The sequence below is a fragment of the Sardina pilchardus genome, chromosome 19, assembly GCF_963854185.1.
Source record: "Sardina pilchardus chromosome 19, fSarPil1.1, whole genome shotgun sequence".
Classification (NCBI taxonomy): domain Eukaryota; kingdom Metazoa; phylum Chordata; class Actinopteri; order Clupeiformes; family Clupeidae; genus Sardina; species Sardina pilchardus.
In genome coordinates this window covers 8,094,416-8,107,075 of record NC_085012.1, presented here as the reverse complement: position 1 = coordinate 8,107,075, position 12,660 = coordinate 8,094,416, and the positions used below count along the sequence as shown (strand labels likewise).

The following is a 12,660-nucleotide window of genomic DNA, read 5'->3' as shown; positions in this document are numbered from 1 at the left end:
TATTGACTTGGGAGATAATCTCTGGTCCGTCAGCAACAGTCAGCGCCCTGAGACCGAGTGCTGAGACCAGACGCGGAGGTGGGAGGGAGGAGAGGGTGACGGTGTGGGGGGGGGGGGGGTATTGGCCAAGATCCTAGACATCCTCTCAGAGCAAAAGGTTAGCCGTCAATCCCCTGCCACATCAGGTATAAATAGCGGCTCTCGTCTCCAGATGGCAGTCAAGAAGGGGATTTGGTGTGCAAGTCGGTGGATGCTTGCTCGTGTTTGGTTTTCTTGTATGTGTGTGTGTGTGTGTGTGCGCACCGGAGTGTATGTGCACACAGGCGTAGAGGCTTTCATGTGTGTAAAGATGTTTATGCGCGTACTGGTTGCATGTTGATTTTGAGCATTTGAGCGTGTTGAATTTGTGAGTGTAAATGATTGAGTAGGCTCAGTTCAGACAAGGTCAGGCAACACAGGCCTACTCCTCCTCACTGTGTTGCAGGAGACCACATAAATTGTCACAGCAATTGTGTAAAAGAAATTAGACAATGACAATAAATTATGCAAATGAACAAAACACTATAAATGCTTTAATGTACTGTAGACAGATACTAAAAATGTCTCTTGTTTTGTTTGTTAATTATAATGACTTAATGTTATACATGTGATGATTTTCTCCATGACTCCATAATTTAGTTTAGTAACCTTGACCTTACAGATCACTGGGGAGAAATCGGTTGGTAATACTGTCAGAACTAAACATGGCAGAGCTATGCTGCTCACCTCTGGAACCAACCTCCTGATGACATCAAAGGGTCTCCAAATGTAGCGAGCTTCAGATGAAGGTTCAAAACCCATCTTTTCTCCAATGCGTTTTGTCCAGTGATTCAATGCACTGTACTTTTTTTTTTATTTTTGTCATGGCTTTAGCTGATTTGAAATGCTTCTTCCTTTTTAATAGTTTAATTTTATGGTCTGTATACAGTGTTAATGCGTTTCACCTTTTTTAATCTCTTATTTCTTCTGATGTGTTTTTTTATCTGGTAATTTGTAAAATCACTCTGAATTACCCACCTGCATGAATTGTTCAATTCAAATAAAGTGTCACTGTCTGAACTCATTCCCTGGTATTACAGTGTCGTTTTGAAGCACAGACAATAAAGCTAATCACATTTTGACATAATGATCCCCCTTCAGCCCCTTCAGTAATAACAGAGTCATCTCAGACATTCTGCACAGGACTCATTTGAGTGGTGCTCAAGTACCTAGCAAATAAAAAGTGATAAGATTGTAACATGCTAGTGGCACAACAGAAGTGTTAAGAATGGGATAATCCTGGTAACACATGAGTTGATAAGGGAAGTAATAGATTTTCTCTTTTCTTTCACTGCACACTCTGATATGTTTTTTGACAAGTATTGAATACCTTAAGGGATCAATACCATGGCTGTTTTGTGAATGTGTGTGTGTGTGTATGTGTGTGTGTGTGTGTGTGTGTGTGTGTTTACGGTATGTGTTGATCTAATGGCGGGATTTCCACAGACAGAGGGAGACAAAGGAGCAGTCTGAGGCGCACTTGAGATGGAAACGGTCCAAATGTGTACAAATGCCATCCCGCCCCTTGCTACCCTCTGTGAGCCAATGGGAGACATGAAGGTGGCCTGAGCGGCGGATGCATTGCCAGAGCTGGCCTACATTTTTTTTACAAAAAATCTAAGCAGAGACCACACAGGAAAGGGAAAGCAGAAGCGCTGAACTCCACTCAAATCTTACGATGGCAAGACCTGATAAAAGATTTGGGATGAAGCTCGAAAGATTATTGAGCTCTGCTCGGTGTAATCTATAAACTTCATTGCTTTTTAAATGCGACAGTTCACATTATTCATCCGTTTTCACCAGTTGTTTACTCACTACTGAGTATTATTGAATAAACTTCATGGAAAGTACAGTACGAGAGAATTGGAGAGAGAGGTCATTGATTTGACTTTCTATCAGTATGCTATTTGTCTTCTGCAAATCTTTCTTGATGTATTATCAAGAGGGGATCAGTAATGTGTCTGTTTTGAGTTGCGTATTGATCGGTTCAATAACAAAACTGCTATGAAGCTATAGTTCAGCTGACAGCTAACTTAAGTACAGCTAACATGTTTGTGCCTGCCTAACCAGTCTACCAACAGTAGGATGTAAACACACCATACCTTTAGGTCATTCTAAAAAAGCTTAACATTTTAAGTTTTTGAATACCTTTGGAGAGAAAACAAATGCAAATCATTTTCTGTGTGAGGACACACAAAGAAAGAGTAACTCATGAATTCACGATCATGTATAAACACCCAATGCTTGGCCATGCCTGAGACAGACACGAAACATACACAATCTCTTAATGTATTAAATTTTTTATTTTTAATATTTTCTTTTTTACTTTTCACTTGAAGTCCAAGAGAGTAGAAATAATGCTCAAACTGAAATGTCCCAGGCACGCACACGCACACACACACACACACACACACTCACATACGCCAAACACATACACTCGACACTTAAAAACACTAGGTGCTTCAACACCTCAAAATAAAGCTTTCGTTCTACCTGTCCTTTACAACTCCAGAACAGAGATTCAAACAGTAAAATGAGGCAACACATCTGTTCTGAACCTCGTACCACGTCCCCCCCCAGGCCCCCCTTTTCCATTTTTAAAAAGCACTTTCAACACATTCTTTCCAGCCCTTTCAAAAACACAGCACACTTAAATGATTTATGTGGCCAGAAATACGGTTAAATGTGTTCCCCAAGTCCACTAATGAATCTAGAAGAAGTACAACTTGATACACTATAGTTTCTCTTGACAGTGAGAATGGTCATTGGTATACATGTGAGAGAATAATAAAATCTTTTTATTTGTGACTTAAAAAGGCAAGTAATCTCTTGTTGTTTTGTTTTACACTGTACCTTCAGATTAACCACACACACTACATCACTACTATTATTGCTTGGTTTTGTTTTTCCACACTGCATATGGGTCTCACTGTGTATTTTCTTTTAAACATCAAAAATAATAAATAGGAAAGTATACCAGGCTCATACATATTGGATTGCACTTCAGTTGCTTAGACCCCCAAACCCTGCTAAAAAAACTAGGTCTATAGCACAGTAATACCTTTCTGAGTACATGGAAAAGGGATTACATGTGTGAGCAAAAAAAACAACAACAAATTAAGTACAAAAAAAGAAGAGAAAAAACAATGGAATAGTGACAAAAGCACTCAATTCTATCATACAAGGCAATCACAGATTGCAAATCGTCGAGGTTGCTGGAAAAAAAAAAATGCCCGTAGATTCTTCAAATTAGGACAAGGTGTTTTCCAATCGTTCACTGCTTGCTACTCTGGACGTAATAAACAATTTTGCTTTCAGAAAAATAGTTACCCCCCCTCCCACCCCACTCAGCAGACAGGAGAGATAAGAGTGGATGAACTTTGGCACCTTTCAGTCAGGTGCAAAGGAGGACGAGAGGAATTTGCTTAGAGCTGTGTCTTGCACTGGGTCAGCCCCAGAGGCTAGCCCTGACCCAGGGAGGGCTGAGTCCAACACATAGCCCCCGTGCCCCTGTCTTCTGTTTTCCTTCAAATTGGCACGACTGAACTTCGGTTTGGAAATACTTCTGGTTCAAGCTGTACTTTTGTCTTTCAAGACTTGTCCGCCCCTCCCACCCCCAAGAGAAAAGAAAAGAAACTAAACCACACACACACAAAAAAAAGAAAAAAAATTACATACATTTTCTTTCACAGCACTGAAATGTTTCCCTTTCGTTTTTGCATCCAGCAGGAAAGTAAAACAAGAAAACACGCATGCACGCACACACAAATGCACACAACTCTCTCACTCTAGCACCACCACCCATGCACCCTCTTATCTTTAAGGACCAGTCACCCTAACCACCATCGGTAATTTATTTTTTCTTCAAATGGCCTGCTGTTCTTTTATCTCACAGCGAAGTGAGCCACAGTCTTCAGCAATGAACAACCAGCATCCAGCCTCCTCAACAGCAGGCGGAAGATGAAGATGTGAACTCTCTGTGTATGTGTGTATGTATGTATGTGTGTGTGTGTGTGTGTGTGTGTGTGGGATGGTGATTGTGATAAAGGTCGTGGTGGGAAGGTCACGGGGCATTATTTGGCCACACTGAGGAGTTGTGGGGCATGGCACTGTGGGTCAGTTCTGTGTGCTAACCACCTCAGTCAATGTCTCTTTTCTTTTCTTTTCTTTTCTTTTCTTTCTCATACTTTTTCGCTGAGCATCAATGAAGAAGAAGAAGGAAAAAAATAAATCAGGAGGGGGGGTCTCTCCGATGATTGATGTGCATCCCCTCCCGGGCTCTAGAACAGTCCCGACATTTCGAGGTGTGGGAGGGGGGTGCGACCGGGTGACCACCCCCCTCCCTCCCTCCCCCTGCCTCTGCGTCTCTGCGTTCTTTGACCTTCGAAAGTCAGCCTTACTGCCTAGTCGTTGTGAGGTTTCTCTGGAGCTCCCTGCGAGGGCAAAAAGAGAAAGAGAACACCACCATGAGACAAGCAGCTCTCCAACAGCATGCATACATCCATAGAAGATTCCATAACCCACTGAGCAATCTCTCTCTCCTCTTACGACACAGCAGACTTCTGGGTGCCTTTTGCGTCCTATATACTGTATGTGTATGGGGAGTTATAAAAAGCACAGCTGACTTCACTGAGACAGTTAAATATGATATCAAGCGAGACCCCATAGGGAATATCTGCCCTTCTCCTCTCTCAACAGGGGTAGTGGAGCTCGACTTGCTTCCAGTTCGCCAACAGTCCTTATAAAGAAAGCATATGGCAGTAGGATAAGTAGGATAGAAGTTAGGAATTGGCTTCAGTCCTCTCCTCTTTGACTAGGTGATAATTTATGTCTCTGCGGAGAGGTTTTTAAAGACTTGCTAAAGTGGTAAGGCAATATAAGGGTGCGGGAACATTTATTATCATTTCCTTTCCAAGTAAGCAAGGTCTGTAGTTCCTCTTCTGCAAACTATTCATAAGAAAGTCAGCTGAATCCAAAAAGCAGAACAACTAGTCCACCAATTAAATTATTAGACTTTCGACTGTGCCCAAGGACTGGGAAGTCAGGCAATAACTAGACAACTTTCCTATTGGGCCCCTAAATCCAGAAAGCCCCTGACAAAATCTTTACTTGCATAAAAAAGAAACTATTGGTTAAGTCACTTCCATAACTGACTCCCTATATAAACTCTGCCCCCAAAAACCACCAGGAACAGAAGCCACCCAATAGGCAACTGAGGGGAACTTTGCACAGTGCAGCAATTAAAGGGTTTCCCGGGTTACAACAAACAGGGGGAGGGAGAGGGCAAAAACCCCACAAGCTCCATCCCCCTTGGTCAGGGAGCAGTGGCCTGTGCCAGGGATGAACTGCACAACAGACGCGAGGGCAATGAATGTGGCTTGAATGGTAAACAAAGCAGCCGTTGGCTAGGTCTGGGAATATTAGCATGAAAAACAACACGCGTAATCTGCTTTCATGCTCCCTTATTCGGGCTGGGAACAGGGGCTTGCACAGGACCCAGATTCCATGGGAGACGAAAGGCGAGACATGACTCACGCTTAGATTAAGTTGTTTTTCTGTTTGTTTGTTTGTGTTTTTTTTTTCTCCCTCTCTCTTTTTGCCGAGCTATGCGGAGGGCCTCTGCGTTCCATGAGCATTAACAATGAACTCATTTCGGTGATACCGCTTCGTTGAGAATTCAGTTTGGAAATAATTACACACATTTTAAGCTGTCCAAAACTGAGTGTGGGGGGGGGGGGGGGGGCAAGCCACGACAAGCCTCTCCGTTTGAAGTCTCTTGCCCAGCTGTAGACTACCCAGAGTAGACTACACTATCAATTGACTGCTTTAGACGACAGTAAATTGCTCATAGTTCTTAGTTGGAGGAAGTAACTCCTTTTTTGTGTATTGTCACTGCAAGCAACTGCAGACACTGCTTACATCACTGTTTTCAGGATTCCCCTCAATGTTTTGGGCCCTGTTCGGTCTGAAAATGTCTCTGATGAAGGTCTAACTAACCATAACACCAGATCATCAACAAATAAATAGCTTTAGATAAAGGCATCTACCAAATGAATAAATGTTGAAAAAATCATAGAAACTGGATGAACTGCGGAGCAAGCATTGTGCTTTTCTTTTCCCCTTCTCTGAAGTTGTTTTTGTGAAATATCCACACCTGCAGTATTATCTACAAGGTGTGCAGACTCAACTCTACGTATATATGGCAAATTAACCCAATTTCTTTCTTCAAAAATGCTTATGTAAGGTCTTCCTGTGTACAGTTACTGAGCCTCATGGACTCACTCATCAATGTGTCACAGCTCTGCCGGTGTTAATTGTGACTCCCTAGTGAGTCACAGCTATGTGTCAAAGACTTGTTATGCAGGAAATGAGAGAAGTAGGCCTCACCATAGCCAGCTGCCGTCCGATGTTTCCCACAGTAACGCCCCCAGAGAAGAATATACAGGGAAGCCACGAGCGAACATACAGAAAGTCTGGAGAGGTGTATCTGAAAGATGGGGCAAAAAGCATTTTATTAAGACATGTCCACATCCTTATAAAACCGCTCTCTTTTTTTCTTTCAAAGGACAAAAAAAAAAAAAAAACACAAAGAAGGATAGGAGAAACAGGGGGAAAAAACACGAACTGATCTAAAGAGAGATCAATAGCAGGAGGAAGCATTAAAGATTAATGCTGGAAATAAAAGGAATCCCCCCCTCTCCATCTCTCATGTGCTCGCATTTTCTCTTGATTTCTCCACCTCCCTCCTTCTAGAGAGAGGAGGGAAAGCGAGAGAGAGCAAGAGAGCAACAGAGAGAGAGAGAGAGAGAGAGAGAGAGAGAGAGAGAGAGAGAGAGAGAGAGAGAGAGAGAGAGATCTTATTCTTCTCTTTATGCTGCACTCCAGGATGTTTTTGAGCAGGCCCATGTCTGACAGGTTGGAAGCTGGTAATTGGCTGAATTCTCTCTCCCTGTTCCTCATTCTTCATTCTCCCTCCCCCTCTCCCCAGCTCTACACTCACACACATATCTGGGACTCCCAACAGGGAAAATAACTGCATACATTTTCAGGTAGTGTAACATCTGTGCAGCCCTTAAAGGGTGCTAGCTGAAAAGTACTATCTAAAACTGCGCTCGCACTGCGGACACTCGGTTTTGTTTACTCTGGATTTGCAGATTGACAGAAAACAAATATTTATCTGATAAAGTAACAGCCCTTATTTCCCGCCCACAAAACTACTAGTTTCACCATCAGCACCAACGAACATATATCGAGTTGCAGGAGGGCTGATGCGATTGGCTGATACTTACTGATAGACACCGTTGTAGACCAGTAGCTGTGTGATGAGTGTGGCCAGCAGGGCCGTGGTGATGCCAAGGCCGAAGCCACTCCTGGAGCGGTCAAACGTCCACCAAAGACCCAGCGACAGTGCCGCCAGGGTCAGGGAGAGCTGGACATTATTAGCAAAGTCCAGTTTCTGAGGAAGAGTTAAGGGAAATGCAATACAGCGTGCAAATAGACACTGATAACACCTTGATATATATACCATAACAACTATTAGCTGCAACTTAAACATTGATTTTGGGGAAATTTCCGCAACTATGAGGTTGATACATGGGGGCAGTTAATATGGTATTGATATGGTTTTGCTTAAAACACTGTCCTGCTGCTTATACACAACATGGCTAACGCACAGGAAATTACCGTACATACATTAGCAGCATTATAAAGTGACAAATGGCCTTGTGGCTTGATGCATGTTTCAGACATACATCTTTACATACTGTAATTTGCATCCAAGCAAAGCCGGTTCAGATTTTAAAGCTGGCGCAAGTTACCATTTCAAAGTTTTTTTTTCCAATTTGAGAAAGTTCTAAGAGCTGGATTAAGATCTTTCACGGGCTTGACAGTGAATAGAGAGGAGTCAGTGCATTGGCTGCCTGAACACAAATAACAGGTTTGCGATTAGACATGAACTAGCCCATGAACTGCACTGGGGGAGAAGAGAGTATCTAACTAACAAAATGCTTTGACTGCTTTGGATGTACTGCAAAATATGTGGCAAGACCATGTGTACACATGTGCCACATATTTTGCAGTTTTGCCTTGGATGAGCAATTGGGAAGATGCCACTTTAAAAGGCAGCAAGTTGTACTTGCCAGTGACATACACCTCACTTATAAAGCACTTTTGGCCATAGCGTTTTATGCTTAGCCATGTAACAGGCAATGTTAATCAAGATGGACTGACTGTGAGGAGTTCTAGACAAATTGGGAAAGCTTCAGCATATTCACCATTGCAAACTTCACATTGCTTTTAACTTATCAATACTGTAGATCATAATGTATATGATTTATTAGGTAATGCACTAGCGTTTGGGCAACTTACAGAACAGCAAGGAAACTGTCATGAAGTGACATTATTGCAATAGGAAGTGAAACATATAATGTATGCCAAAGTTCAACAACAACAACAACAACGGCAACAAAAAAACAACAACAAAAAGTGTTCCGTTTTAAAGTTGAGGGTCTACAAAAGATGGTCAGGAAAAAAGGATACAGCACTGGCGTGGTTGATGCCCACAAACACTGCGATACAACGCATCACGCTGGCCCATTCCCTCTTAAACTTGTGTGGCTCCCCAAGATGGCTATCCAGGCAAGGGTACAGCAGGCCAACCACAGCTGGAGAAGTACAAGAACAAAACGCATTCATGAAAAATAAAATATCACATTTACCTAACAATATTGACATAACGTGAACCAAAATGTAATTCTATACATCTATAATTTGACTTCTTAAAAAAAAGAGTCATGCTTTAAGATCAGTAATTCTTATGGGTCACATTTGAGGAACCTCATAACATGTATATAAATTGCACTGTCAACGTATGGAAATTCTAATAGGTTAGTAGCAAACTGTTAGAATTAACTATTCTTTGATGGGGCCGATGTTATTGTGTTGAGAGAATTCTGCAAATGCTTTGATGAAAACATCAGCTACACTATTAACCATGAACTTCACTTCTTCGTTAAGCTTATTTAAAGAGTGTGAATGCAGAACAATTAGTTGATGTTTCTTTTATTTCCAGTGGTTTCAGACTAAAGGTAGAGCTCAAGCATCATTCCTAGTTTTGTTTCATAGACAAAGCGAACAGTAGCTCGCACATGACGCTATCACTCTAGACTGGAGTCTAGTCTATGGAATGCGGGGGGAAGGGTGAGCAGCACATTTATTTATTTTTTTCCGAGTGCACACGACTTCCGTGTTTCTCTTTTTCGGCAAGACTAGTGGCATGTTCGACGCGAGAGCCAATAACGTGCCGCTTTCCCATCTCACCCGTTCTACAAAGACCAATGAGAAATCAGCACACCCCATATGACCCTACATGCCAGGCTGTTTCCAGGGCAGCGAATAAAATGGGCGATAGAACTAGCAAGCTACTATCGAGTGAGACTAAACAAGACACCCCTTTTCAGTGGACTTTGAGCCTCATTGCATAACGCACTGAACAACAACAAACGGACCACACACGATTTCTTCCAGATAGATGATTAGCGAGCTAATGATGGAACAAAGCGTTACGTTACGAAAGTTTGGCTGATAGCTAGCGTCAACTATGGCCGCCTGACTCCGCAAAAGGCATCGCCTACTCCCCCCTCCCTCCCTTTCCTTTTGCAGTAGCGACAAACATCCTTTGTCTCATCTCAATAATGTTACTTATGTATAGGTCAGCAAATGAATAGTCATTTAAGAAACAATACAATATCTGATTATTGACTTAAGAGTTTAACAATCAACCATTTCCTTACCTGCTGCTGTTCCACAACTAGGTGGAATCCACCAGGCAGACGAGAACAAAGTTGTTATCACTTCCTCAGGGAACAACGTGACGTTTCTTTGAATTTGTAGCAAATTTAGCACCAATGCGAGAAACACTCCGACGGTAAACAACACGAAGCCCCGTCGTATTAGGTTAGCGGACTGGATACTGTGGATGGACCCATATGCATGCCGCATAACTGAGGTTATGATGGACATCATTTCTTCGACTTTAGATGAAACCCAACTGGCACTAGACAGGTCTTTAGCTTTCATCCGTGATGAACAGGAGCAACTCCAACAGTGTCCTTCAAGTCTTGGCATTTGGCACTTCAGAGGAAAAACACAAACAGGGGCAATGGTTAACGTTCAACTTAAATGGATAAAAATATGATGCTAACGTTAACATTTCCTTCATCGACTGGCTAAACCAGTTTCACAGCATTACAAAACTGTTATTAGGCCTACTAGGAATTTACCACTCTTTCAGCTTACTAACGTTACTGATAATCCTTCATGGTTCTCGTAGAGGATTAAGCCGAGAGCACCATCTTCCATCACGTTACCTACCTTGATCACCAGACAACAGCGTCCTCACTGTCTGCAGCGATTCAGAGGCGACCGTGGCTTACACTATCGCACCTGAAAATGTTTTCACTGTGACCGCCGCTTGCGTTAAGAGTTTGTCTGCGGCCTGTTTGGTCACATCATCGTTTTGATGCGATACGAAAGTGAAAAAACGCTGTTGGCTATTTCATTCCTTAGCACAAAGCTCACCTCACGGGCGTGCTTCCTCTGCAGAAAACAAGCGCGCTGGTGTCTGGTGAGTTGAGCTGGCCAATGATAAAGCGGCGGGCGATATGACGCGACATACACACCACCTCCTCTACATCCACGCATTACACGTAGGCTGTCCACTGCTGTGTATGCTCTTGCGCACAGGATCAACGCAACTTCTCTGCTGCTGTGGCAGTCATGTAACTTTGAAAACAAACTTGAACGGGCAAAACAGTTGAAATGAGGTCAAGTGTCCAGAGTGAGATAACCCTGGCTCTATTATAGGCTATAGCAGTTGGTTGTAAACAATATTCATACATCATAGACCTGAATTCAGGGCCTAGTAAAAATAAGTAATTAGCCTATAGGCTACTTTCCCTCAAAATGTCAGGTCTGCTTTCAGTGAAAGGCCTATGTAGGCCTATTTGGAAGCAACTGTGACTTATGCTGGTTACAATCTTGTCCTTAATTCAATCTAGCAAGGAAGTCCACTGCAGAGTCACCTGTTAGACAAGACAGGAAGGCGACGCAGAAATGGGGTCAGTGGCACTCTGATGGGTGTGTGGTTTGAACTTACACCTTTGTTGTGAGGACAGTGGGGGTCATTGACACACAGCACAGGCAGTTGGGTCAGTCACATGCTTGTGTGTCACACTGTAAGCGCCCCATGCCATCGTGCGAGTGAGGTCAGAACTAAGGAGTGACAGGAAAATAGCCAGATACGGGATCTGAAAGAGCGCGAGGACACAAAAACATGTTTACTGGCGGGCACTGGCGGCTACTTTGGGTCACTTCTGTCTGTGCACACACCCCACTGGGCAAGCCAATAGGATAGTCAGGTGTAGACAGTGGTTATATTTCTCTTGACTTAACTCGCAGATCAGAAAATAGGTATGAAATCATAAGAAATGAAACGAGATTGGGGGGAAAAACACCTACGGTACACCTACACCTAATTCCCTTGTCCCCACATCCAAATTCAGGTTGGCACTTCCTCATCCCCCAATAAAAACATTCATTTCACTCCTCACGTATTTATCACAAACATCCATACCCATTGCTCTGCACCCACCAACCCTCTGGATCTGGACACCCCCAATTTAGTTTACGCCATCACCTGCACCTCCTGCCACATGATTTACAACGGGGAAACTGGACCTTACGTACTACACGCATTTAACAACATCTACACTACATACACAAAAATGCACTCAACACTTACCTTGTCGCACACTTCCAAACTCACCACATCTCACACCTGAAGGTCTGTGGTCTTGAAGGTAAGCCAGGCTGGACCTGTCTGCAGAGAAAGAGGGCGGAAAAATTATGGATTTTAAAATTAAACATCTGAATAATCTTAATTTTCAAACCCCATATTGGCATGGGGTACTTTCCAAAAGGTAATCTCTCAATACAAATTGAACCAGATGTTAGGCTTACTGAAATAAAATCATACCAATCTCTAGGGATTGTGAGGGGTATGTGATGATGTGGGCCTATTTTAATTCTAATTCATCATTCATCACAATATTTCTTATTCCTCTTTTTAGTCAACTTTGGCATGAGTTCATAAACTTATCAGCACAACTGTGTAACTTAAACTGTGCTGGTCTGGTCTCACACAACTCAAATTGTTATGCAAGACAGAGGGTCACTATGTTCCCCTGTATCCGGTTCAGCTCACAGCCTGCTTTCACTTTGGTGAATACTGTACAAGGGTCTGCAGTCAGAGTCTAAAACAGGGGACAGGGTCTGAAGATTCCTTACTGCTTCTGTTTTGCATCTTACAGCTTAAGAGGGTGCTACAAATTGTACGACCTTTGAAGGAAAATAATTATCATTGGTCATTAGGCTGTACCATTGCCCCCTGTTAGTTTAGAGCCTTCTTAAGACATAGTGTGGTGCTTCTGGTTACAGAGTCCAAGCACGCACTGTGTGTTTTTCCACATCAAGGTGTAATCAAAGATATGTTTTCCACATCATTAGTGCATTATCAAATAACCT

The 12,660-nt window shown here is 42.7% G+C and overlaps 1 protein-coding gene and 1 long non-coding RNA gene across 3 annotated transcripts in view; one reads left to right on the top strand and one right to left on the bottom strand.

The window, feature by feature from the left end:
• Positions 1-1,096, top strand: part of LOC134066328 (uncharacterized) — a 45,300-nt gene extending 44,204 nt beyond the window's left edge. The window contains exon 4 of the long non-coding RNA XR_009936408.1: positions 701-1,096. This is a non-coding gene — a long non-coding RNA (uncharacterized LOC134066328). The remainder of the gene's footprint in view (positions 1-700) is intronic.
• A 3,132-nt stretch (positions 1,097-4,228) lies between these two features.
• Positions 4,229-11,021, bottom strand: insig1 (insulin induced gene 1). Of its 2 annotated transcripts, none has more exons than XM_062520706.1 (6): positions 10,657-11,021; positions 9,870-10,209; positions 8,617-8,741; positions 7,368-7,534; positions 6,466-6,565; positions 4,229-4,511 (listed from the first exon to the last, which is right to left on the bottom strand). In XM_062520706.1, exons 1-6 carry the CDS (start codon positions 10,777-10,779, stop codon positions 4,482-4,484), a joined length of 885 nt encoding a protein of 294 aa, XP_062376690.1. In that variant the 5' UTR covers positions 10,780-11,021; the 3' UTR covers positions 4,229-4,481. The 2 variants fall into 2 exon arrangements, with proteins under 2 accessions (XP_062376690.1, XP_062376691.1); XM_062520707.1 differs by lacking the exon at positions 10,657-11,021 and adding an exon at positions 10,450-10,650.
• Between the last annotated feature and the right edge of the window lie 1,639 nt (positions 11,022-12,660).

What these genes read in the sequence shown, in the direction of transcription:
- insig1 (XM_062520706.1), bottom strand. Translation starts at nt 10,779, where the DNA reads ATGCGTGGATGTAGAGGAGGTGGTGTGTATGTCGCGTCATATCGCCCG. An exon ending in AGAGGAAGCACGCCCGTGAG is followed by an intron (nt 10,210 to 10,656) that starts GTGAGCTTTGTG and finishes TTTCCTCTGAAG; the next exon opens with TGCCAAATGCCAAGACTTGA. An exon ending in GCATCAACCACGCCAGTGCT is followed by an intron (nt 7,535 to 8,616) that starts GTATCCTTTTTT and finishes ACTCTTCCTCAG; the next exon opens with AAACTGGACTTTGCTAATAA.